The sequence below is a fragment of the Ranitomeya imitator genome, chromosome 10, assembly GCF_032444005.1.
Source record: "Ranitomeya imitator isolate aRanImi1 chromosome 10, aRanImi1.pri, whole genome shotgun sequence".
NCBI lineage: Eukaryota > Metazoa > Chordata > Amphibia > Anura > Dendrobatidae > Ranitomeya > Ranitomeya imitator.
The window spans coordinates 146,510,685-146,534,214 of NC_091291.1; the positions used below are offsets into that span (position 1 = coordinate 146,510,685).

General features: G+C 52.1%; 1 protein-coding gene across 25 annotated transcripts in view; it reads right to left on the bottom strand.

Moving 5' to 3' along the window:
• The window catches only part of ARHGAP32 (Rho GTPase activating protein 32), a 217,217-nt gene that overhangs the window by 19,327 nt on the left and 174,360 nt on the right, over positions 1–23,530 (bottom strand). For all 25 annotated transcript variants that reach the window (XM_069742881.1, XM_069742875.1, XM_069742883.1 and 22 more), the window contains 4 exons: positions 19,733–19,882; positions 17,561–17,663; positions 17,334–17,478; positions 16,996–17,078 (listed from right to left, as the gene is read on the bottom strand). In XM_069742881.1, the coding sequence (XP_069598982.1) occupies positions 16,996–17,078; positions 17,334–17,478; positions 17,561–17,663; positions 19,733–19,882 (481 nt within the window). The remainder of the gene's footprint in view (positions 1–16,995; positions 17,079–17,333; positions 17,479–17,560; positions 17,664–19,732; positions 19,883–23,530) is intronic.

The window sequence follows — 23,530 nt, forward strand, 5'->3', positions numbered from 1 at the left end:
CACGTACGTGACCGGGTTGAGCTGTTGGTGGACGACGTACGGGCCCTCCCAGGCTGCCTGAAGCTTATCCGTTGGTACGGGGACCAGCACCCACACCTTTTGACCCACGTGGTAGGTCCGCTCCCGGGCGTTCTGGTCGTACCAGTGCTTCTGATCAGCCTGAGCCTGCGTCATGTTGTCATGCACCAACTGCGTCAAGGTCTGCATCTTGTCACGGAAGCGCATGACATACTCCACTATGGACACTTCAGAAGGGTTCGGCTCCTCTTCCCAGGATTCTCTTACCAACCCAAGGGGTCCCCGAACTCGCCTGCCGTACAGGAGCTCGAAGGGGGAGAACCCCGTCGAGGCCTGCGGAACCTCTCGGTAAGCGAACAGCAGGTGTGGGAGGTACCGCTCCCAGTCGCGCCCTTGAGTCTCAACCAGCATGCGTAGCATCTGTTTGAGGGTACCATTGAAGCGTTCACACAAGCCATTGGTCTGTGGGTGGTACGCACTCGATACCAGGTGCTTCACCTGCATTTTCTTACAGAGAGCCTCCATTAGGCGAGACATAAATTGGGTCCCTTGATCAGTAAGCATTTCCCTGGGAAATCCTACACGTGAAAAGATGGCCAACAGGGCATCCGCCACCTTATCTGCCCTAGTTGACGACAGAGCTACTGCCTCTGGGTACCGGGTAGCATAGTCTACCACAGTAAGGATGTATTGCTTTCCAGAGCTGCTGGGGACGGCCAGCGGGCCCACAATGTCCACCGCGATCCTCTGGAAAGGCTCCTCTATCACTGGCAAAGGGATCAGGGGAGCCTTAAGAGCAGGCCCCGCCTTCCCCACTCTGTGACAGGTGACACAGGAGCGGCAGTAGTTTGACACATCTGTCCCCATCTTAGGCCAATAGAAGTGTTGAGACAGCCGGGCCTTAGTTTTGCTGATCCCCAAGTGTCCAGCTAGCGGGATCTCATGGGCAATCCGCAACAACTCACCCCGGAATTGCTGCGGGACGACCAGCTGTCTTTCCCTCAACCACTCCTTTTGTGATTCTCCGGGTACTGTCTCCCGGTACAACCTTCCTTGTTCCCAGAACACCTTCTCCTTATCAGTCTCGGAGAAGCGCGTCCCGGCGAGTTGTCTCAAACTCTCTAGGCTCGCATCTGTGTGCAGAGCGGCCTGAAACTCCTGGCTAGGGGAAGCCAGAAGCGACGTCAGGGTCCCTTCCCCACGGGAACCCTCTTGGACCTGCTCTGGGTCCACCTCTGGTTCAGTCACAGTGATGACTGAGGAGGGTCCGGAAGGCAGACAGTTATCTGCGTTCCGGGCACTCTGACTGCGGGTGACAGCAGCTACATAGGCTGTCTCCCCGGGGGTTTCTACAGGCCCATCAGCCGGCGCTGCTATGGGCTCTACCTCCCCATCCACCCCCAACACTCCAGGGGCAGTGCTACTTATGGGCCAGTTACCTTCCTCGGTGGCACTGGTCACTTTCATGGCGTCACCTTCCTCACGGTTCCCATGCATCTCCCCATTTCCTGTAGCACCGACACTTGCCCCTGTTAGGGGTTCCTCAGCCGTCTCACTCCGCAGAGCGACGTGGCTGGGCACGCCTGTACCTATGGACACATTAACCTTCACAGAAAAATCATTATCAGGTTCCGCTGGCACAGGTACAACATTTTCACCCTCAATCCTAGGGAAAAAATGGTTATTAGATGCATCATTACAAGATAAAGCATGGTCAGGTAACACATGCGATTTCCCATCATCATCATCATCATCAGGGTTAACGTCACCCTTATTAGTAGATTGGGGAGGGGTGTCAGGGACGTAGTATGCAAACATCCTCCCCAAATCAGTTCCCAACAAAACATCAGTGGGCAAATTATCCGACAGCCCCACTTCCTTCACCCCGCTCCCAGCACCCCAATCAATAAAAACCCGGGCCATCGGTAAGGGACAGCTGATGCCCCCAATCCCAGTGACAGTTAGGGTTTTCCCCGGAATGATTTCTTCAGGGGCCGCCAGTTCGGGTCGGATGAGGGTTCGTTCAGCCCCGGTGTCCTTGAGGCCTGTAGCAACATGGCCTCCCACAGTGACGGGCTGTACGTTGTCACACACCCTCCCAACCACACCACCCACCAAAAGAACTGCTGCATTAGGCCCTGGGGCCTTGGCTGGGGGGTTCTTCGGCCTGTCTGGACAGAAGGTACTGATATGCCCAGGCCGCTTGCAGGTGTAACACGCACGAGGTTCGGTGGAAGGTCTGGTGCTGTTGGCCACAGGGCCAGGACCTCGGGTGTGTTGGCTGGCAGGGGTACTGGCGTTGGTTGCAGGCTTACCCCCTCTCCAGCTGGTGGTGACTGGCTTCCGCACTTCCGATCTACGGTTGGCCTCATAGGCATCGGCAATCTGCGCTGCTTTCGTCACGTCTTTGGGTTCTCTGTCCATCACGAACTGTCGCACCTCAGCTGGGCAAAGATGAAAGAACTGGTCTTTGATCATCAGGTCTCGCAGCTGCGCAAAGGTGGTCACTGACAGTCCTTGGGTCCACTGGTCAAAGTGGGTCCCCAGTCCATGCACCACATCACTGTAACTGTCGTGTGGGCCACGTTGGAGGGTCCGGAACTTTCTACGGTACACCTCGGGTGTAAGCTGGTACTTGGCTATCAGAGCCTGCTTGATGGCCTCATAGTCTCCATCTTGTTCTTGAGGGAGGGCAGCAAACGCCTCCAGAGCTTTACCTTTCAGCCCTGGTGTCAGGTATCGGGCCCATTCATCTGTAGGCAGCCGGTACTGTCTGCAAGCTTTCTCAAAGGCCCGCAGAAAAGTGTCCAAGTCCCCGTCCTTCTCCATAACAGGAAAGTGATCGGGTCGGGGCTTAGGTATCTGAGCGCTGCTGTGCTCACGGCTGGACTGGGACGACCCCTGCATTTGCAGCCGGGCCATCTGCAGCTGGTACTCCCGCTCAGCTTGCCGCTCGGCTCGCTGGGCCTCTCTCTCAGCTCGGGCCTCTCTCTCAGCTCGGGCCTCTTGCCGGTATTGCTGAATCAGCTGCCGACGTCCCTCATGGTCGTCAGTGGGGAATTCTTTCAAGGCCGCCTGCAGGTGGGGGTCCAATTCGCCCGGATCGCTAACAGGGCCAGCATTCAGTGGTTGGACCTCTGCTGCAGCACCATGTTCGCTGGTGCTGGCTTCTGCGGCCTCTGAGCTCTGAGATTGGTCTCGAGCGGCTTCCCATTGCACCAGATCTGCGACCAGTTGGGCTTTGTTTTTGCTTGCAGAGTCAATGTGCTGTGACTTGCATAAGGCGACAAGGGTGTCTCTGGTCTGCTGCTCATAGAAGGTTTCTCCCAGCACAACCATGGTTGCCAAATAAAAGATAGGATAGAAAAACGAAGAGAAAGGGAGGGGATAATTACCAGTACGCAATTGTCTCACAACTAAAAAGCACTGAGTTCGTTCTCCAAACTTATTTGCGCAGAGTCCTCGCAAGAACTTTCTGCAAGTTTTTAGTGAGAGGAATGATTACTCAAACCAAATCACTAATGCTCTAACACATCCCACCGCCTTGCCACCAATTGTCACGATTCCCCCTGACCGCTGTCACCAATGGGTCAGGATTCACACCGTGACCGTCACCCCTACGTCACGGATCAGGGTGACTTTAGGCCAACAGACGGCTATCACATGTGCAGGGGGGCTTATCTTAGTTATCCCTCCACTGCTAACAATGTGATGAAAAACCACACACAAGGCTATTGACCTCTTAGTTTACAGCAGGGGCTTATTCTAGGTATCCCACTGCTTTTCTATATACCACGAACTGCAGGGATTTATGTATATCCCGCTTACAGTTCCACTTAACACTTGCAGCTCTCTGGCGCCCCCTTACTCTCAGGTCAGATTAGGTACTGCACCCTGGGTAATTAGTCGCCAGAAAGGCTGCCTGCTATGTACTGGCTATTGGGCACGCTGCAGCGACGCGATAACTACTCCCACACAGGCAGGAACAATAATTATCAAACCCGCAGTTGCTTCAGCATAATCCAACCGTCAGCACACTTTCGCTGCCACCAGCTTCGATTAAACGGGTCCGAAGCTAACCCAACACAACAGTAACAGTAGCGTATTTTCCCTTCAAGAGACTTAGGGTACGGTTTAGAGCAGGAGAACGAACTAATATATAATAGTATATCCCATTCAAAATAACTAGGCAGTGCGTTATTAAAAATAGTTTATAAAGATGTTATACATGAGACAATTGCAAATATGTACAAGGGTAATTATAACATAAAGGGAATAAATGAGAAAAGATAACACTCACATATTAAAAGCATTGCAGGCATCCAGGCTAGTGCAGTTTCCATACATCCCAGTCCATGGGATGTACCAGCTCTTCCAGGACAATAGGACAAAGCAGTCCAGAAGGAGAAATCAGCAAAAAGTGACTCCTCAGAGCCTGCCAGACACTTAAAACATTAAGGCTGTGACATCACAGAAAGGCTGGCTTATCCAGACCCTCCACTCTCTACATTCTGCCTAAACTTTAAACTATTCTCTCTAATTTCTATAACTTCACTACAAAACATGACAGAGTCATACCAAACCCCTAATTCATCTCGGATTAACGTGAGCATTCTAATGAGATCAAATATGTCCTATCTGGGATACATATTTACAGAGAAAACCCTACTTCTTTACCAGATGGAGTTAGAAACCCGAGTGTCATGAGATGTGTAGCTACACCGAGTGGGACTACGAATATATATTTTCGTATTTCTAGCTTAAATCGTTTGCCTAATATCTAACAAAAACTAAACAAAGAATCTTTCATGGATTTTTGGAGCCATTTTTCCTGTTCTAGCTGGACAAGAGCTTACACAGGAAATGCCAGTCGTAAATTCCGTTCGGCCATAAAACTTCTAACCCCCACACTCTCTGAGAAGGAAAGCCAGGAATTTGCAGCTACAACTGTTACTCCAAGAAGGGGGCTTAGCCCACTCAGGCTAGCAAAAGAACTACTTATGATATTTCATACCATATCGTGACACCTCCCCCTTTTGGTGTGCGCTAGGGAGGCAGTACCCCACGGTATGCCTCCATGGGCACCTCAGTAGGTTCACCCTGGCGGGAGAGTCCATCTGCATTCCCATGCTCTTTGCCCGTTTTATGTTCAATGGTGAAGTCAAACTGCTGAAGGGCAAGGCTCCAGCGTAGCAACCTGCCGTTGGTTCCACACATGGCGTTTAGCCAGCGCAGAGGGTTGTGGTCGGTCACCACAGTGAAGGTGTGACCGTACAAGTAGGGCTGCAAGCGCTGCAGGGCCCAGACTATGGCCAGGCACTCCTTCTCGATGGTGGAGTAGGCCACTTCCCTCGGCAAAAGTTTCCGACTCAGGTATAACACGGGGTGCTCTTGGTCCTCCGAGTCAACCTGGCTGAGTACAGCACCAAGGCCAAACTCGCTGGCGTCGGTCTGCACCAAGAACAGTCGACTGCTGTCGACTGCTTTCAACACAGGGGCGTTGCACAGTGCGGTTTTCAACGCCTTGAAAGCCCCCTCACAGCCATCTGTCCAGTTGACGATGTGGGGTAGCTTCTTCCGGGTGAGGTCCGTCAAAGGTTTTGCCAGGCTACTATAGTGCTGTACGAAGCGCCTATAGTACCCTGCAGTGCCCAAGAAGGACATCACCTGTTTCTTGGTCACGGGAGTGGGCCAGTTCACGATCGCGCCCACTTTCTCCGGCTCTGGCTTCAGGGTGCCTCCGCCTACCCGGTGTCCTAGGTAGTGAACCTCCCTCTTGCCCATCTGACACTTCCCCGGCTTGATAGTCAGTCCTGCTTGGTGAATCCGCCTGAGCACCTCCTCGAGATGCTGCAGGTGTTCCTTCCAGGAGGGACTGAAGATGGCAATGTCATCCAAGTACGCCACGGCGTACGTCTCCAGTCCCTGAAGCAGGCGGTTGACCATCCGCTGGAAAGTGGCAGGGGCATTCTTCATGCCGAAGGGCATGACCGTGGACTCGTACAGTCCAAAGGGTGTGATAAAGGCGGACTTTTCCTGCGCCTCGGGGCTCAGGGGAATCTGCCAGTATCCTCGACTCAGATCCATTATTGTTAGATAATCTGCGACAGCTAACTTCTCAAGCAGGTCCTCCATGCGCGGCATTGGGTGCGCATCCGAGGCTGTGATGGCGTTGAGCCCCCTGTAGTCCACGCAGAACCGGGTGGTCCGGTCCTTCTTTGGCACGAGAACTACAGGTGATGCCCACGCGCTCTTTGACCGCCGAATCACCCCCAGCTGTAACATCTCATCGATCTCTTGGCGCATAGTCTGCTGCACCTGGTCAGAGATTCGATAGGGTGTTCGCCGTAGTGGGGCGTGATTCCCGGTGTCCACCTCGTGGACTGCTAACTCAGTCCTCCCAGGTCGGTTGGAGAACACGACCCGGAAAGGTTCCAGGGTGGTTTGCAACTGCACCCGCTGGGGTTCAGTTAACGAGGCGCTTACCTCCACATCCTCGATGGACCCATTGGCCTTGGCTTGGGCCAGCAAGTCCAGGAGGGTGTCTTCCCCACCGTCTTCGGGCAAGCTGCAGACCGGTAGGACGAAAGGTTCACGTTCGTGATGAGCCTTCATCATGTTGACGTGAAAGGCCTTTCGCCTACCCCGAGCGTGGTCAAGCGTGACCACGTACGTGACCGGGTTGAGCTGTTGGTGGACGACGTACGGGCCCTCCCAGGCTGCCTGAAGCTTATCCGTTGGTACGGGGACCAGCACCCACACCTTTTGACCCACGTGGTAGGTCCGCTCCCGGGCGTTCTGGTCGTACCAGTGCTTCTGATCAGCCTGAGCCTGCGTCATGTTGTCATGCACCAACTGCGTCAAGGTCTGCATCTTGTCACGGAAGCGCATGACATACTCCACTATGGACACTTCAGAAGGGTTCGGCTCCTCTTCCCAGGATTCTCTTACCAACCCAAGGGGTCCCCGAACTCGCCTGCCGTACAGGAGCTCGAAGGGGGAGAACCCCGTCGAGGCCTGCGGAACCTCTCGGTAAGCGAACAGCAGGTGTGGGAGGTACCGCTCCCAGTCGCGCCCTTGAGTCTCAACCAGCATGCGTAGCATCTGTTTGAGGGTACCATTGAAGCGTTCACACAAGCCATTGGTCTGTGGGTGGTACGCACTCGATACCAGGTGCTTCACCTGCATTTTCTTACAGAGAGCCTCCATTAGGCGAGACATAAATTGGGTCCCTTGATCAGTAAGCATTTCCCTGGGAAATCCTACACGTGAAAAGATGGCCAACAGGGCATCCGCCACCTTATCTGCCCTAGTTGACGACAGAGCTACTGCCTCTGGGTACCGGGTAGCATAGTCTACCACAGTAAGGATGTATTGCTTTCCAGAGCTGCTGGGGACGGCCAGCGGGCCCACAATGTCCACCGCGATCCTCTGGAAAGGCTCCTCTATCACTGGCAAAGGGATCAGGGGAGCCTTAAGAGCAGGCCCCGCCTTCCCCACTCTGTGACAGGTGACACAGGAGCGGCAGTAGTTTGACACATCTGTCCCCATCTTAGGCCAATAGAAGTGTTGAGACAGCCGGGCCTTAGTTTTGCTGATCCCCAAGTGTCCAGCTAGCGGGATCTCATGGGCAATCCGCAACAACTCACCCCGGAATTGCTGCGGGACGACCAGCTGTCTTTCCCTCAACCACTCCTTTTGTGATTCTCCGGGTACTGTCTCCCGGTACAACCTTCCTTGTTCCCAGAACACCTTCTCCTTATCAGTCTCGGAGAAGCGCGTCCCGGCGAGTTGTCTCAAACTCTCTAGGCTCGCATCTGTGTGCAGAGCGGCCTGAAACTCCTGGCTAGGGGAAGCCAGAAGCGACGTCAGGGTCCCTTCCCCACGGGAACCCTCTTGGACCTGCTCTGGGTCCACCTCTGGTTCAGTCACAGTGATGACTGAGGAGGGTCCGGAAGGCAGACAGTTATCTGCGTTCCGGGCACTCTGACTGCGGGTGACAGCAGCTACATAGGCTGTCTCCCCGGGGGTTTCTACAGGCCCATCAGCCGGCGCTGCTATGGGCTCTACCTCCCCATCCACCCCCAACACTCCAGGGGCAGTGCTACTTATGGGCCAGTTACCTTCCTCGGTGGCACTGGTCACTTTCATGGCGTCACCTTCCTCACGGTTCCCATGCATCTCCCCATTTCCTGTAGCACCGACACTTGCCCCTGTTAGGGGTTCCTCAGCCGTCTCACTCCGCAGAGCGACGTGGCTGGGCACGCCTGTACCTATGGACACATTAACCTTCACAGAAAAATCATTATCAGGTTCCGCTGGCACAGGTACAACATTTTCACCCTCAATCCTAGGGAAAAAATGGTTATTAGATGCATCATTACAAGATAAAGCATGGTCAGGTAACACATGCGATTTCCCATCATCATCATCATCATCAGGGTTAACGTCACCCTTATTAGTAGATTGGGGAGGGGTGTCAGGGACGTAGTATGCAAACATCCTCCCCAAATCAGTTCCCAACAAAACATCAGTGGGCAAATTATCCGACAGCCCCACTTCCTTCACCCCGCTCCCAGCACCCCAATCAATAAAAACCCGGGCCATCGGTAAGGGACAGCTGATGCCCCCAATCCCAGTGACAGTTAGGGTTTTCCCCGGAATGATTTCTTCAGGGGCCGCCAGTTCGGGTCGGATGAGGGTTCGTTCAGCCCCGGTGTCCTTGAGGCCTGTAGCAACATGGCCTCCCACAGTGACGGGCTGTACGTTGTCACACACCCTCCCAACCACACCACCCACCAAAAGAACTGCTGCATTAGGCCCTGGGGCCTTGGCTGGGGGGTTCTTCGGCCTGTCTGGACAGAAGGTACTGATATGCCCAGGCCGCTTGCAGGTGTAACACGCACGAGGTTCGGTGGAAGGTCTGGTGCTGTTGGCCACAGGGCCAGGACCTCGGGTGTGTTGGCTGGCAGGGGTACTGGCGTTGGTTGCAGGCTTACCCCCTCTCCAGCTGGTGGTGACTGGCTTCCGCACTTCCGATCTACGGTTGGCCTCATAGGCATCGGCAATCTGCGCTGCTTTCGTCACGTCTTTGGGTTCTCTGTCCATCACGAACTGTCGCACCTCAGCTGGGCAAAGATGAAAGAACTGGTCTTTGATCATCAGGTCTCGCAGCTGCGCAAAGGTGGTCACTGACAGTCCTTGGGTCCACTGGTCAAAGTGGGTCCCCAGTCCATGCACCACATCACTGTAACTGTCGTGTGGGCCACGTTGGAGGGTCCGGAACTTTCTACGGTACACCTCGGGTGTAAGCTGGTACTTGGCTATCAGAGCCTGCTTGATGGCCTCATAGTCTCCATCTTGTTCTTGAGGGAGGGCAGCAAACGCCTCCAGAGCTTTACCTTTCAGCCCTGGTGTCAGGTATCGGGCCCATTCATCTGTAGGCAGCCGGTACTGTCTGCAAGCTTTCTCAAAGGCCCGCAGAAAAGTGTCCAAGTCCCCGTCCTTCTCCATAACAGGAAAGTGATCGGGTCGGGGCTTAGGTATCTGAGCGCTGCTGTGCTCACGGCTGGACTGGGACGACCCCTGCATTTGCAGCCGGGCCATCTGCAGCTGGTACTCCCGCTCAGCTTGCCGCTCGGCTCGCTGGGCCTCTCTCTCAGCTCGGGCCTCTCTCTCAGCTCGGGCCTCTTGCCGGTATTGCTGAATCAGCTGCCGACGTCCCTCATGGTCGTCAGTGGGGAATTCTTTCAAGGCCGCCTGCAGGTGGGGGTCCAATTCGCCCGGATCGCTAACAGGGCCAGCATTCAGTGGTTGGACCTCTGCTGCAGCACCATGTTCGCTGGTGCTGGCTTCTGCGGCCTCTGAGCTCTGAGATTGGTCTCGAGCGGCTTCCCATTGCACCAGATCTGCGACCAGTTGGGCTTTGTTTTTGCTTGCAGAGTCAATGTGCTGTGACTTGCATAAGGCGACAAGGGTGTCTCTGGTCTGCTGCTCATAGAAGGTTTCTCCCAGCACAACCATGGTTGCCAAATAAAAGATAGGATAGAAAAACGAAGAGAAAGGGAGGGGATAATTACCAGTACGCAATTGTCTCACAACTAAAAAGCACTGAGTTCGTTCTCCAAACTTATTTGCGCAGAGTCCTCGCAAGAACTTTCTGCAAGTTTTTAGTGAGAGGAATGATTACTCAAACCAAATCACTAATGCTCTAACACATCCCACCGCCTTGCCACCAATTGTCACGATTCCCCCTGACCGCTGTCACCAATGGGTCAGGATTCACACCGTGACCGTCACCCCTACGTCACGGATCAGGGTGACTTTAGGCCAACAGACGGCTATCACATGTGCAGGGGGGCTTATCTTAGTTATCCCTCCACTGCTAACAATGTGATGAAAAACCACACACAAGGCTATTGACCTCTTAGTTTACAGCAGGGGCTTATTCTAGGTATCCCACTGCTTTTCTATATACCACGAACTGCAGGGATTTATGTATATCCCGCTTACAGTTCCACTTAACACTTGCAGCTCTCTGGCGCCCCCTTACTCTCAGGTCAGATTAGGTACTGCACCCTGGGTAATTAGTCGCCAGAAAGGCTGCCTGCTATGTACTGGCTATTGGGCACGCTGCAGCGACGCGATAACTACTCCCACACAGGCAGGAACAATAATTATCAAACCCGCAGTTGCTTCAGCATAATCCAACCGTCAGCACACTTTCGCTGCCACCAGCTTCGATTAAACGGGTCCGAAGCTAACCCAACACAACAGTAACAGTAGCGTATTTTCCCTTCAAGAGACTTAGGGTACGGTTTAGAGCAGGAGAACGAACTAATATATAATAGTATATCCCATTCAAAATAACTAGGCAGTGCGTTATTAAAAATAGTTTATAAAGATGTTATACATGAGACAATTGCAAATATGTACAAGGGTAATTATAACATAAAGGGAATAAATGAGAAAAGATAACACTCACATATTAAAAGCATTGCAGGCATCCAGGCTAGTGCAGTTTCCATACATCCCAGTCCATGGGATGTACCAGCTCTTCCAGGACAATAGGACAAAGCAGTCCAGAAGGAGAAATCAGCAAAAAGTGACTCCTCAGAGCCTGCCAGACACTTAAAACATTAAGGCTGTGACATCACAGAAAGGCTGGCTTATCCAGACCCTCCACTCTCTACATTCTGCCTAAACTTTAAACTATTCTCTCTAATTTCTATAACTTCACTACAAAACATGACAGAGTCATACCAAACCCCTAATTCATCTCGGATTAACGTGAGCATTCTAATGAGATCAAATATGTCCTATCTGGGATACATATTTACAGAGAAAACCCTACTTCTTTACCAGATGGAGTTAGAAACCCGAGTGTCATGAGATGTGTAGCTACACCGAGTGGGACTACGAATATATATTTTCGTATTTCTAGCTTAAATCGTTTGCCTAATATCTAACAAAAACTAAACAAAGAATCTTTCATGGATTTTTGGAGCCATTTTTCCTGTTCTAGCTGGACAAGAGCTTACACAGGAAATGCCAGTCGTAAATTCCGTTCGGCCATAAAACTTCTAACCCCCACACTCTCTGAGAAGGAAAGCCAGGAATTTGCAGCTACAACTGTTACTCCAAGAAGGGGGCTTAGCCCACTCAGGCTAGCAAAAGAACTACTTATGATATTTCATACCATATCGTGACACCAGTGTACAACCAATTATACCAGTGTACAACCAATGATCCTAGTGTACAACCAATGATACCAGTGTACAACCAATGATACTAGTGTACAACCAATGATCCTAATGTACAACCAATGATCCTAGTGTACAACCAATGATACCAGTGTACAACCAATGATACTAGTGTACAACCAATGATCCTAATGTACAACCAATGATACTAGTGTACAACCAATGATCCTAATGTACAACCAATGATACTAGTGTACAACCAATGATCCTAATGTACAACCAATGATACTAGTGTACAACCAATAATACTAGTGTACAACCAATGATCCTAACGTACAACCAGTGATCCTAGTGTACAACCAGTGATCCTAGTGTACAACCAGTGATCCTAGTGTACAACCAGTGATCCTAGTGTACAACCAGTGATCCTAACGTACAACCAATGATACCAGTGTACAACCAATGATACCAGTGTACAACCAATGATACTAGTGTACAACCAATAATACTAGTGTACAACCAATGATCCTAACGTACAACCAGTGATCCTAGTGTACAACCAGTGATCCTAGTGTACAACCAGTGATCCTAGTGTACAACCAGTGATCCCAACGTACAACCAATGATACCAGTGTACAACCAATGATACCAGTGTACAACCAGTGATACCAGTGTACAACCAGTGATACTAATGTACAACCAGTGATCCTAGTGTACAACCAATGATCCTAGTGTACAACCAGTGATCCTAGTGTACAACCAGTGATCCTAGTGTACAACCAGTGATCCTAGTGTACAACCAGTGATCCTAGTGTACAACCAGTGATCCTAGTGTACAACCAGTGATCCTAGTGTACAACCAGTGATCCTAGTGTACAACCAGTGATCCTAGTGTACAACCAGTGATCCTAGTGTACAACCAATGATACCAGTGTACAACCATTCCCCCTTACACTGTACAGGGCACATGTTAGTGAATTCAGTGTTCACCGTCTGCGCTCGCTCCAATTCTGCTGCTGACCGATGGCCTTGTGACACCGTAGCCCAATTTAGGACTTGAGTTGCCACTTTCCTATTTATCGGCCTAATGCAGGAACGAGTGATCATTTACACAATTTTTTTGAGTTGAACAAGATTTTTTTTGTTACTTGGGTAAATTAATTTCTCACACTGTAAACAAATGTTTTTGGGCTAATTGTTCATTCAACCCATTTGCAGTAGACGATTATGAAGAACGGCAGATCATTATCATTAGGATCGGACGTGTTATTGACCAATTATTCTACATGGATTTATCAGCGCCTGTAACTAGAGCTTACAAATACATTAATACCAGTAACAAAGGACATTTGTAACAAAGAAGCAGCTTTAGGTTAGACGTCTGGATTATGATGAAGGAATTGTTCATAGTGGGCAGCACGTCTACAACGGCCGAGATGAAATCAATAGAAACAAGTTACAATGTTTTCCGCTGTTGTCTATATAGAAAGTCATAAATGATGTCATATTTGCACAATGTTTTGCAACTTTCTCCACCTTTTTCCTCTTTTTTTGGAATCGGGCAGAATGAGTCAGGATGGGCCCATTAAGGTCCAACAGATTTAGGATTGTAAGAGACAGAAACGTGTGCAAATTCTAGCACTAATCTAGGTTTGCTCATAACAGACGTGGATTTCACATTTTATCTTTGGACATTTACTGTAGATTGTGCGGCTCTTAATGCTTATGGTGCCCTTCACGTTTCAGGTAGTCCTTTTCCTACAAGTAACCAGCAATGTCTCTCTCAGTCCGGGAACTGCGGCTATGTAATTTCAGGATACGGCGATGCTGGAATCTATAGTGCAGGGCAGTAGTATCCTCAAACTGTCCTTCTGGAGGGGCTGCACAGGCCACTTGGGGGGCTTCAGCCAATGCTAAAGGATGAATCCACCCGGCTGCTCCGAGGAATTTGCTGTATTTGTGGAGCAGAGTAGTCACAACATCTCCCGACAGACACAAGGCGAGGACATGTCCCATCACCACCGCCCTCCCCCACATTCCTCCATGCTGAGGGGCCAGCTGACACATGGGAAGGGGATGAGGTCCTATACAGCCTCATCATTTCTTATTAAACTTTCTATGCTAGAGCCCATGACTATAATACTGCACTGTATATTATCCACAGCATGACGACAGTGCGTGCACCTCCAGGGACCCCCCAGGTCATACCATACCACAGGGATAGGGTATGTACACAGGGCAGCCCCAGGGACCCCCCAGGTATGTGCACAGGTTAGCCCCCGGGACCCCCCAGGTCATACCATAGCACAGGGATAGGGTGTGTGCACAGGGCAGACCCCGGGACCCCCCTGGTCATACCATAGCACAGGGATAGGATGTGTGCACAGGGAGACCCCGGGACCCCCCAGGTCATACCATAGCACAGGGATAGGGTGTGTGCACAGGGCAGCCCCAGGGACCCCCCAGGTCATACCATAGCACAGGGATAGGGTGTGTGCACAGGGCAGACCCCGGGACCCCCCAGGTCATAGCATAGCACAGGGATAGGGTGTGTGCACAGGGCAGCCCCAGGGACCCCCCAGGTCATACCATAGCACAGGGATAGGATGTGTGCACAGGGCAGCCCCAGGGACCCCCCAGGTCATACCATAGCACAGGGATAGGATGTGTGCACAGGGAGACCCCAGGACCCCCCTGGTCATACCATAGCACAGGGATAGGGTGTGTGCACAGGGCAGACCCCGGGACCCCCCTGGTCATACCATAGCACAGGGATAGGATGTGTGCACAGGGAGACCCCGGGACCCCCCCAGGTCATACCATAGCACAGGGATAGGGTGTGTGCACAGGGCAGACCCCGGGACCCCCCAGGTCATACCACAGCACAGGGATAGGATATGTGCACAGGGCAGACCCCGGGACCCCCCCAGGTCATACCACAGCACAGGGATAGGATATGTGCACAGGGCAGACCCCGGGACCCCCCCCAGGTCATACCACAGCACAGGGATAGGGTGTGTGCACAGGGCAGACCCCGGGACCCCCCCAGGTCATACCACAGCACAGGGATAGGGTGTGTGCACAGGGCAGACCCCGGGACCCCCCCAGGTCATACCATAGCACAGGGATAGGGTGTGTGCACAGGGCAGACCCCGGGACCCCCCTGGTCATACCATAGCACAGGGATAGGGTGTGTGCACAGGGAGACCCCAGGTCATACCATAGCACAGCGATAGGGTGTGTGCACAGGGAGACCCCAGGTCATACCATAGCACAGCATAGTAACATAGTAACATAGTTAGTAAGGCCGAAAAAAGACATTTGTCCATCCAGTTCAGCCTATATTCCATCATAATAAATACAGCGATAGGGTGTGTGCACAGGGCAGCCCCAGGTCATACCATAGCACAGGGATAGGGTGTGTGCACAGGGCAGACCCCGGGACCCCCCCAGGTCATACCATAGCACATGGATAGGATGTGTGCACAGGGAGACCCCGGGACCCCCCCAGGTCATACCACAGCACAGGGATAGGGTGTGTGCACAGGGCAGCCCCAGGTCATACCATAGCACAGCGATAGGGTGTGTGCACAGGGCAGCCCCAGGTCGTACCATAGCACAGGGATAGGGTGTGTGCACAGGGCAGACCCCGGGACCCCCCTGGTCATACCATAGCACAGGGATAGGGTGTGTGCACAGGGCAGACCCCGGGACCCCCCCAGGTCATACCATAGCACAGGGATAGGGTGTGTGCACAGGGCAGACCCCGGGACCCCCCCAGGTCATACCATAGCACATGGATAGGATGTGTGCACAGGGCAGCCCCAGGTCATACCATAGCACAGGGATAGGGTGTGTGCACAGGGCAGCCCCAGGTCATACCATAGCACAGGGATAGGGTGTGTGCACAGGGCAGCCCCAGGTCGTACCATAGCACAGGGATAGGGTGTGTGCACAGGGCAGACCCCGGGACCCCCTGGTCATACCATAGCACAGGGATAGGGTGTGTGCACAGGGCAGACCCCGGGACCCCCCCAGGTCATACCATAGCACAGGGATAGGGTGTGTGCACAGGGCAGACCCCGGGACCCCCCCAGGTCATATCATAGCACATGGATAGGATGTGTGCACAGGGAGACCCCGAGACCCCCCCAGGTCATACCACAGCACAGGGATAGGGTGTGTGCACAGGGCAGACCCCGGGACCCCCCAGGTCATACCACAGCACAGGGATAGGGTGTGTGCACAGGGAGACCCCAGGTCATACCATAGCACAGGGATAGGGTGTGTGCACAGGGCAGCCCCAGGTCGTACCATAGCACAGGGATAGGGTGTGTGCACAGGGCAGACCCCGGGACCCCCCTGGTCATACCATAGCACAGGGATAGGGTGTGTGCACAGGGCAGACCCCGGGACCCCCCAGGTCATACCATAGCACAGCGATAGGGTGTGTGCACAGGGCAGCCCCAGGTCATACCACAGCACAGGGATAGGGTGTGTGCACAGGGCAGACCCCGGGACCCCCCTGGTCATACCATAGCACAGCGATAGGGTGTGTGCACAGGGCAGCCCCAGGTCATACCATAGCACAGGGATAGGGTGTGTGCACAGGGCAGACCCCGGGACCCCCCTGGTCATACCATAGCACAGGGATAGGGTGTGTGCACAGGGCAGCCCCAGGTCGTACCATAGCACAGGGATAGGGTGTGTGCACAGGGAGACCCCAGCTCATACCATAGCACAGCGATAGGGTGTGTGCACAGGGCAGCCCCAGGTCATACCACAGCACAGGGATAGGGTGTGTGCACAGGGCAGACCCCGGGACCCCCCTGGTCATACCATAGCACAGCGATAGGGTGTGTGCACAGGGCAGCCCCAGGTCATACCATAGCACAGGGATAGGGTGTGTGCACAGGGCAGACCCCGGGACCCCCCTGGTCATACCATAGCACAGCGATAGGGTGTGTGCACAGGGCAGCCCCAGGTCATACCATAGCACAGGGATAGGGTGTGTGCACAGGGCAGACCCCGGGATCCCCCAGGTCGTACCATAGCACAGGGATAGGGTGTGTGCACAGGGCAGCCCCAGGTCGTACCATAGCACAGGGATAGGGTGTGTGCACAGGGCAGATGTCTTTAGGACATTTCTGTGATTTGCCTTCGGCTCCACATTTGTACATTGGTTTATTTTGACGTTTGCAACCCTCACTCCGATGAAAGCTGCAACAATCTGATTCCTGTGACTATACTGTGATGTGACATCAGCGATAATGACCTGTAATGCGGAGGAGGAAGCTGCTGGATGACGTCATGGATCTTCACCAGGCGTTCTTCATCTGTGGCGGCAGAGACGGCGTCCTGTGACCAAACAGATCAGAGGATGAGATATTAACAATACCTAACCTGGAGCCTTCCAGCAGTTGGTAATAATGAATGAACCCCTCTCTATCAGGACCACAGTTGGCGGCCTGTGCTTCCCGATCATTAGGCTCCTTTACTTGCACAGATATGTGACATCAGTTTCTGCGGCCATGCCGGTCGTCACCATTTAGTCGCCATCTGGAAACCTTTGTTTTGGATGGAGCAGATCAGGTTCGGGATGCAAATACTTACAGAGAACTTCTCATACAGCTGGTAAGTGAGGAGAGGATTGGGCAACTCGCGGAAGTAGAGTTTACAGAGGGATCCCACACAGTGAATGTCCTGGATATACACATCTTTAGTCAGGTCTGGGATCTGCTCAGAGTCAAACTCGTGTCTAGAAAGGAAAAGCAGATGTGTGACGTGATCATCGGCCGCTCCCACCACGCTCCACACGTTACACCGTGACTAGGACTGACCGCAACTTCTGAATATTGGAGGCGATCCCCGACAGGCGATAGATCCCATCCACAATCCCATGCTTCTCTATAAACTCTGTGCAGCTCCGGAGGACCTGGGGGACTTCACAGAGGACAAGATGTTAGAAGACCAAGACCACCATGACTGCCCAGCAGACCGATCTGCAGATCTTTACTCCGCAGCCTTAAAGGAGAACTCACAAGTATACATTAAGGCTGTGCGCACTCGTTCAGGATTTTTCGCATTTTTTCGCTATAAAAACGAAATAAAACCGCGGAAAAAACCGCATACATTAAGCATTCTATTATTAGAATGCAATCCACAATCTTTGTGCACATGTTTTTTTTCTGCGGCGGAATCGCATTACGGAAAAAAAACATTCATGGGGATTCCACACACATAGGAATGCATTGATCCGCTATACCCACCCTGCGTGAAGTAAGCGGATCATGTGTGGTTGGCAACCAGGGTGGAGGAGAGGAGACTTTCCTCCAGGCCCTGGGAACCATATAATTGTAAAACAAAAAAAGAATTAAAATAATAAATTGTGATATTCTCACCTTCTGGCGGCCCCCGCAGGGTTCCTGCTCCTCGCGATGCTCCCGTTCCCGGCAATGACCTGTGATGACGAGTGGTATCGCGTGATGCTACGTCATCTGGGGTCACTGCCGCGAGGCATTACTGGGAATGGGAGCTGCCGGGGGGGGGATCGGGAACCCTGCGGGGGACGCCGGAAGGTGAGAATATCACGATTATTATTTATTTTAATTATTTTTAACATTCTATCTTTTTACTATTGATGCTGCATAGGCAACATCAATAGTAAAAAGTTGGCCACACTTGTCAAACACTATGTTTTCCAAGTGATGCTACAGAGCGCTTGGAAAATGCCAATTCCGCATGTTTTATCCGCGGCACAGTTGCGGAAATTCCAGACGTGTGCACATAGCCTCAGATGACCATTATCTCTACTCAGAAGAATAAACCGGCAATTCTGTAAAATCCCCTATTCATTCCTCACCCAGGGTCATAAGCCGGGGAGCAATGTCTCCTTACTGTCCTGGCCACAGGTCCCAGGTCGTCATTATCAGATCAAGTGGCAGAAAGTCTGAAGATCTCAGTCTCCCGATACATTGTAACAAACTATCTGCCATTCCTGTCACATAGGAGTGGACAAACCTGTAGAGAACAGGATAAACCGTGACACTGAGCCGCATGCTCCAGTGCACCGCGGTAAACAGGCGCTGACGATCCCTCCCGTCACCCAGGAAGAGCTGACAATACTGGCGGCAGGAGGAGACGTTTTCCTTCCAGGTGTAACTCTCACACCTGGTTTCAGGTTTTCTGAGTGTATCCAGTGATTGTTCCCAGGGGTCACACCCGTCCCGGCAGCTCTGCCCTGTAATTAGCTCACACACGTGCGGCTCTCCGTGCTCATCACATTGTTACAGCCTGTCTGGTCTCCACTACTGCCCCATCACGGTGTCCTGACACAAAGCATGGTGAGGGATCAGACAATGGAGCCTCCATAGGAGAAAGAAGCGGAGGGACAAATGACGGGATCATCAATCTCCATTGTTACTAATTATCGGGACTCTGCCTTCTAAATCCACTTAGTGAGTCGGCCATTACCGGATTACCGCACTCCACCGTCCCTCACTAACTCGTTACTCCATTGCCATTTTAGCCATTGCTGGAGATCTCTGCTGGTCAGTGAATGGAAGCATTTTAGTTTCTTTCCGTCCTCGGCTGCAGGGCCGAAGCTTCCAGCCTCTGACACCAAGCACAACGTCCCATTACAGAAAGATTATTAATCTGGATGAAGTTCCTAAAAGGAAGCCATCACCTGATTCATAGCGCCCAAACTGCAGGCAGCAGGAGGGCAGCCAGGTATGCTCTGGTGTGTCAGAGAAAACAAGGTTAGAAGATCCAGAAAACAAGACCAGACCCAATCAGGGCACAGGTTTGCTTTACCAGATCACTATCTGATCTCTGCTGGCTTCCTGCAGAGAGCTGGCAATAGGAGCGAGCACTTTCCCACCAGCGGAGCTCACAGCATTCCTTGCAGGACCGGTTCACCATCTACAGAGGAGAAGCCCACCCCCCACACTTAGGAAGACAGATGGAAGCAATGCCCAAATATTGGGACTCCAGCACCCCAGGGGTCTTACCATCCTGGCCAGAGTTCAGCAGATGCTCTCCAAGGTCGCAGCCGAACACACGTTCCCTCAGGATCCCTCGCTGCTTCAGCTTCTGCTTGCTGGGTCTGGACTTCATGAAGGTCCTGAGGAATGTGATGAGCTTGCCGTGTTTCCGGGACACTGCGCACAAAGTATGAAATCCACATTAGTTAAAAAACAAACACAATTGTTCTCGAATGTTACAGACACAGACAGACATTGTGCGGATGAATGGACAACACCCCCCATTATGGATCAGTGTATGAAGAGTCAATGATTCCAGAGCCGAGGACCCGGCACATCTCATTATTTGGCTGAATCAGGGATATCTCTGATGGCCGCACACAGCACTGCACATGGAGGAAGAAACCGCCATTCAGAGCTTTCCAAATCCATTCATTACCCAAATCTGCGTCTGGGTACAAAGCACAGAGAGCAGGAGGCGACCCCAAGCATGTCACTACCAATTACTATAATGAAGAGAGCTACAAGCTCATTATCAGAGCCCGGTCACACAGAGCCCGGCAAGGGATGGATGACTCTACCCAGAACAGCTCCGTATGTAATATCCTGATCACAGAAATACATTGTACTGCTACCTGGAAACTGTCAGCAAGCAGGCTAGTGAGGAGCCACTTATACATTTAGGTAATATCCCTGCACTGGATGTGGAGCCACGGCCTAATTACAGCCAGACACCATCATGTTCATAAAATGGAAAGCCGTCACATAACAGATCTATACACAGCAACTTGCTGGTGGTTTCCATAGCACAATAGGAGACACTATGCTCACCTTACACAGTGTAATAAAGATCTGTAACAGCTGATGGTGCTCATCTTTCCTGACTAGAAGCCAGAGCTTCCCTATGGCGGTGATATGTCGCCGGAGCGGATGTGCACTCTCCACGTCTTACATGTTTATCTAACCCTTGCTGCATTACGAACATTTTTGCATCACATTTTTATGGATTAGGACCGGAATGCTGCTTTATGTGCTCAGCAATGCCGCCATGACCGTACCCTGCTGCCCCGTGTGCTCAGCAATGCCGCCATGACTGTACCCTGCTGCCCTGTGTGCTCAGCAATGCCGCCATGACCTTACCCTGCTGCCCCGTGTGCTCAGCAATGCCACCATGACCGTACCCTGCTGCCCCGTGTGCTCAGTAATGTCTCCATGACCGTACCCTGCTGCCCGTGTGCTCAGTAATGCCACCATGACCGTACCCTGCTGCCCTGTGTGCTCAGCAATGCCACCATGACTGTACCCTGCTGCCCGTGTGCTCAGTAATGCCACCATGACCGTACCCTGCTGCCCGTGTGCTCAGTAATGCCACCATGACTGTACCCTGCTGCCCCGTGTGCTCAGCAATGCCGCCATGACTGTACCCTGCTGCCCGTGTGCTCAGTAATGTCTCCATGACCGTACCCTGCTGCCCGTGTGCTCAGCAATGCCACCATGACCGTACCCTGCTGCCCCGTGTGCTCAGTAATGTCTCCATGACCGTACCCTGCTGCCCGTGTGCTCAGTAATGCCACCATGACTGTACCCTGCAGCCCCGTGTGCTCAGCAATGCCACCATGACTGTACCCTGCTACGCGGCCTCTGACTTATCTCCTTGTTAATCTCTGTTGGGTCTGTTTTTGCAGTATGTGTAATTAGGCTTAATAGTGGGGAGAGCTTGTCCTTGGTGCTTATGTATTTTTGCTCGCTCATCACCTGATCATCTCACAGAGGTGGACACTGACCACACAACAATGGCTGAGTTTATCTGTGGAGGAGGGTCGCCATGAGACGTGCCAGAGTATAAGCTCCACACATTCTGCCAATACACCATTGATCTACTCATAATTATAGGTGGGATTAAAGCTAGTAAACTCCATCCCCTTAAACATGAAATAAGATAATTCTGATAAATCAGTTGCAGGCCAGTGACACATGAAATGTTCTGTAAGTGCTATGTCCCCCGAGGATCGGCAGGCAACTGCCATCACAGAAGCTGGAGCGAAGCCATCCTCTTCATCTCGGAATCTTACCCAGCGCTCGCTGTATACAATCATCTCATTTATATCCAGGTGCCACAGTCACAGATCAGACCGGCACTGCAGAAAGCACCATGGTGTAAGAGCCAACACAGAACTCACCACAACCGCAGGCATCACACCAAGGATTCAATAAAACTGAAATCCAGCAGATTTGACGGGAGCTGCACACTCTGTGGAATAGACGAGTAACGCTATCACCTAACCCTACATACAGGAGGGATCTGCGCTCGCTGTGACGGGAGCTGCACATTCTGGAATAGACGAGTAACCCTATCACCTAATCCTACATACAGGAGGGATCTGCGCTCGCTGTAACGGGAGCTGCACACTCTGGAATAGACGAGTAATGCTATCACCTAATCCTACATACACGAGGGATCTGCGCTCGCTGTGACGGGAGCTGCACACTCTGGAATAGACGAGTAATGCTATCACCTAATCCTACATACACGAGGGATCTGCGCTCGCTGTGACGGGAGCTGCACACTCTGGAATAGACGAGTAATGCTATCACCTAATCCTACATACACGAGGGATCTGCGCTCGCTGTGACGGGAGCTGCACATTCTGGAATAGACGAGTAACGCCATCACCTAATCCTACATACAGGAGGGATCTGCGCTCGCTGTGACGGGAGCTGCACACTCTGGAATAGATGAGTAATGCTATCACCTAATCCTACATATACGAGGGATCTGCGCTCGCTGTGACGGGAGCTGCACATTCTGGAATAGACGAGTAACCATATCACCTAATCCTACATACACGAGGGATCTGCGCTCGCTGTGACGGGAGCTGCACACTCTGGAATAGACGAGTAATGCTATCACCTAATCCTACATACACGAGGGATCTGCGCTCGCTGTGACGGGAGCTGCACACTCTGGAATAGACGAGTAATGCTATCACCTAATCCTACATACACGAGGGATCTGCGCTCGCTGTGACGGGAGCTGCACACTCTGGAAAAGACGAGTAATGCTATCACCTAATCCTACATACACGAGGGATATGCGCTCGCTGTGACGGGAGCTGCACATTCTGGAATAGACGAGTAACCCTATCACCTAATCCTACATACACGAGGGATCTGCGCTCGCTGTGACGGGAGCTGCACACTCTGGAATAGACGAGTAATGCAATCACCTAATCCTACATACAGGAGGGATCTGTGCTCGCTATGACAAATAGACGAGTAACCCTATCACCTAATCCTACATACAGGAGGGATCTGCGCTCGCTGTGACGGGAGCTGCACACTCTGGAATAGACGAGTAATGCAATCACCTTATCCTACATACAGGAGGGATCTGTGCTCGCTATGACAAATAGATGAGTAACGCAATCACCTAATCCTACATAGGAGGGATCTGTGCTCGCTGTGACAGGAGCTGCACACTGTGGAATAGACGAGTAACGCTATCACCTAATCCTACATACAGGAGGGATCTGTGCTCGCTGTCACCGGAGCTGCACACTGTGGAATAGACGAGTAACGCTATCACCTAATCCTACATACAGGAGGGATCTGCGCTCGCTGTGACAAATAGACGAGTAACGCAATCACCTAATCCTACATACAGGAGGGATCTGCGCTCGCTGTGACAAATAGACGAGTAACGCAATCACCTAATCCTACTGCGCCTCTCAGATCTACAAGCCCATCACTAAAAGGGACCTCTCCTGAGCTTGACAGCTGAGACAGTGGAATATGGATGAAGACACAAAATCTACTCACGGTCAG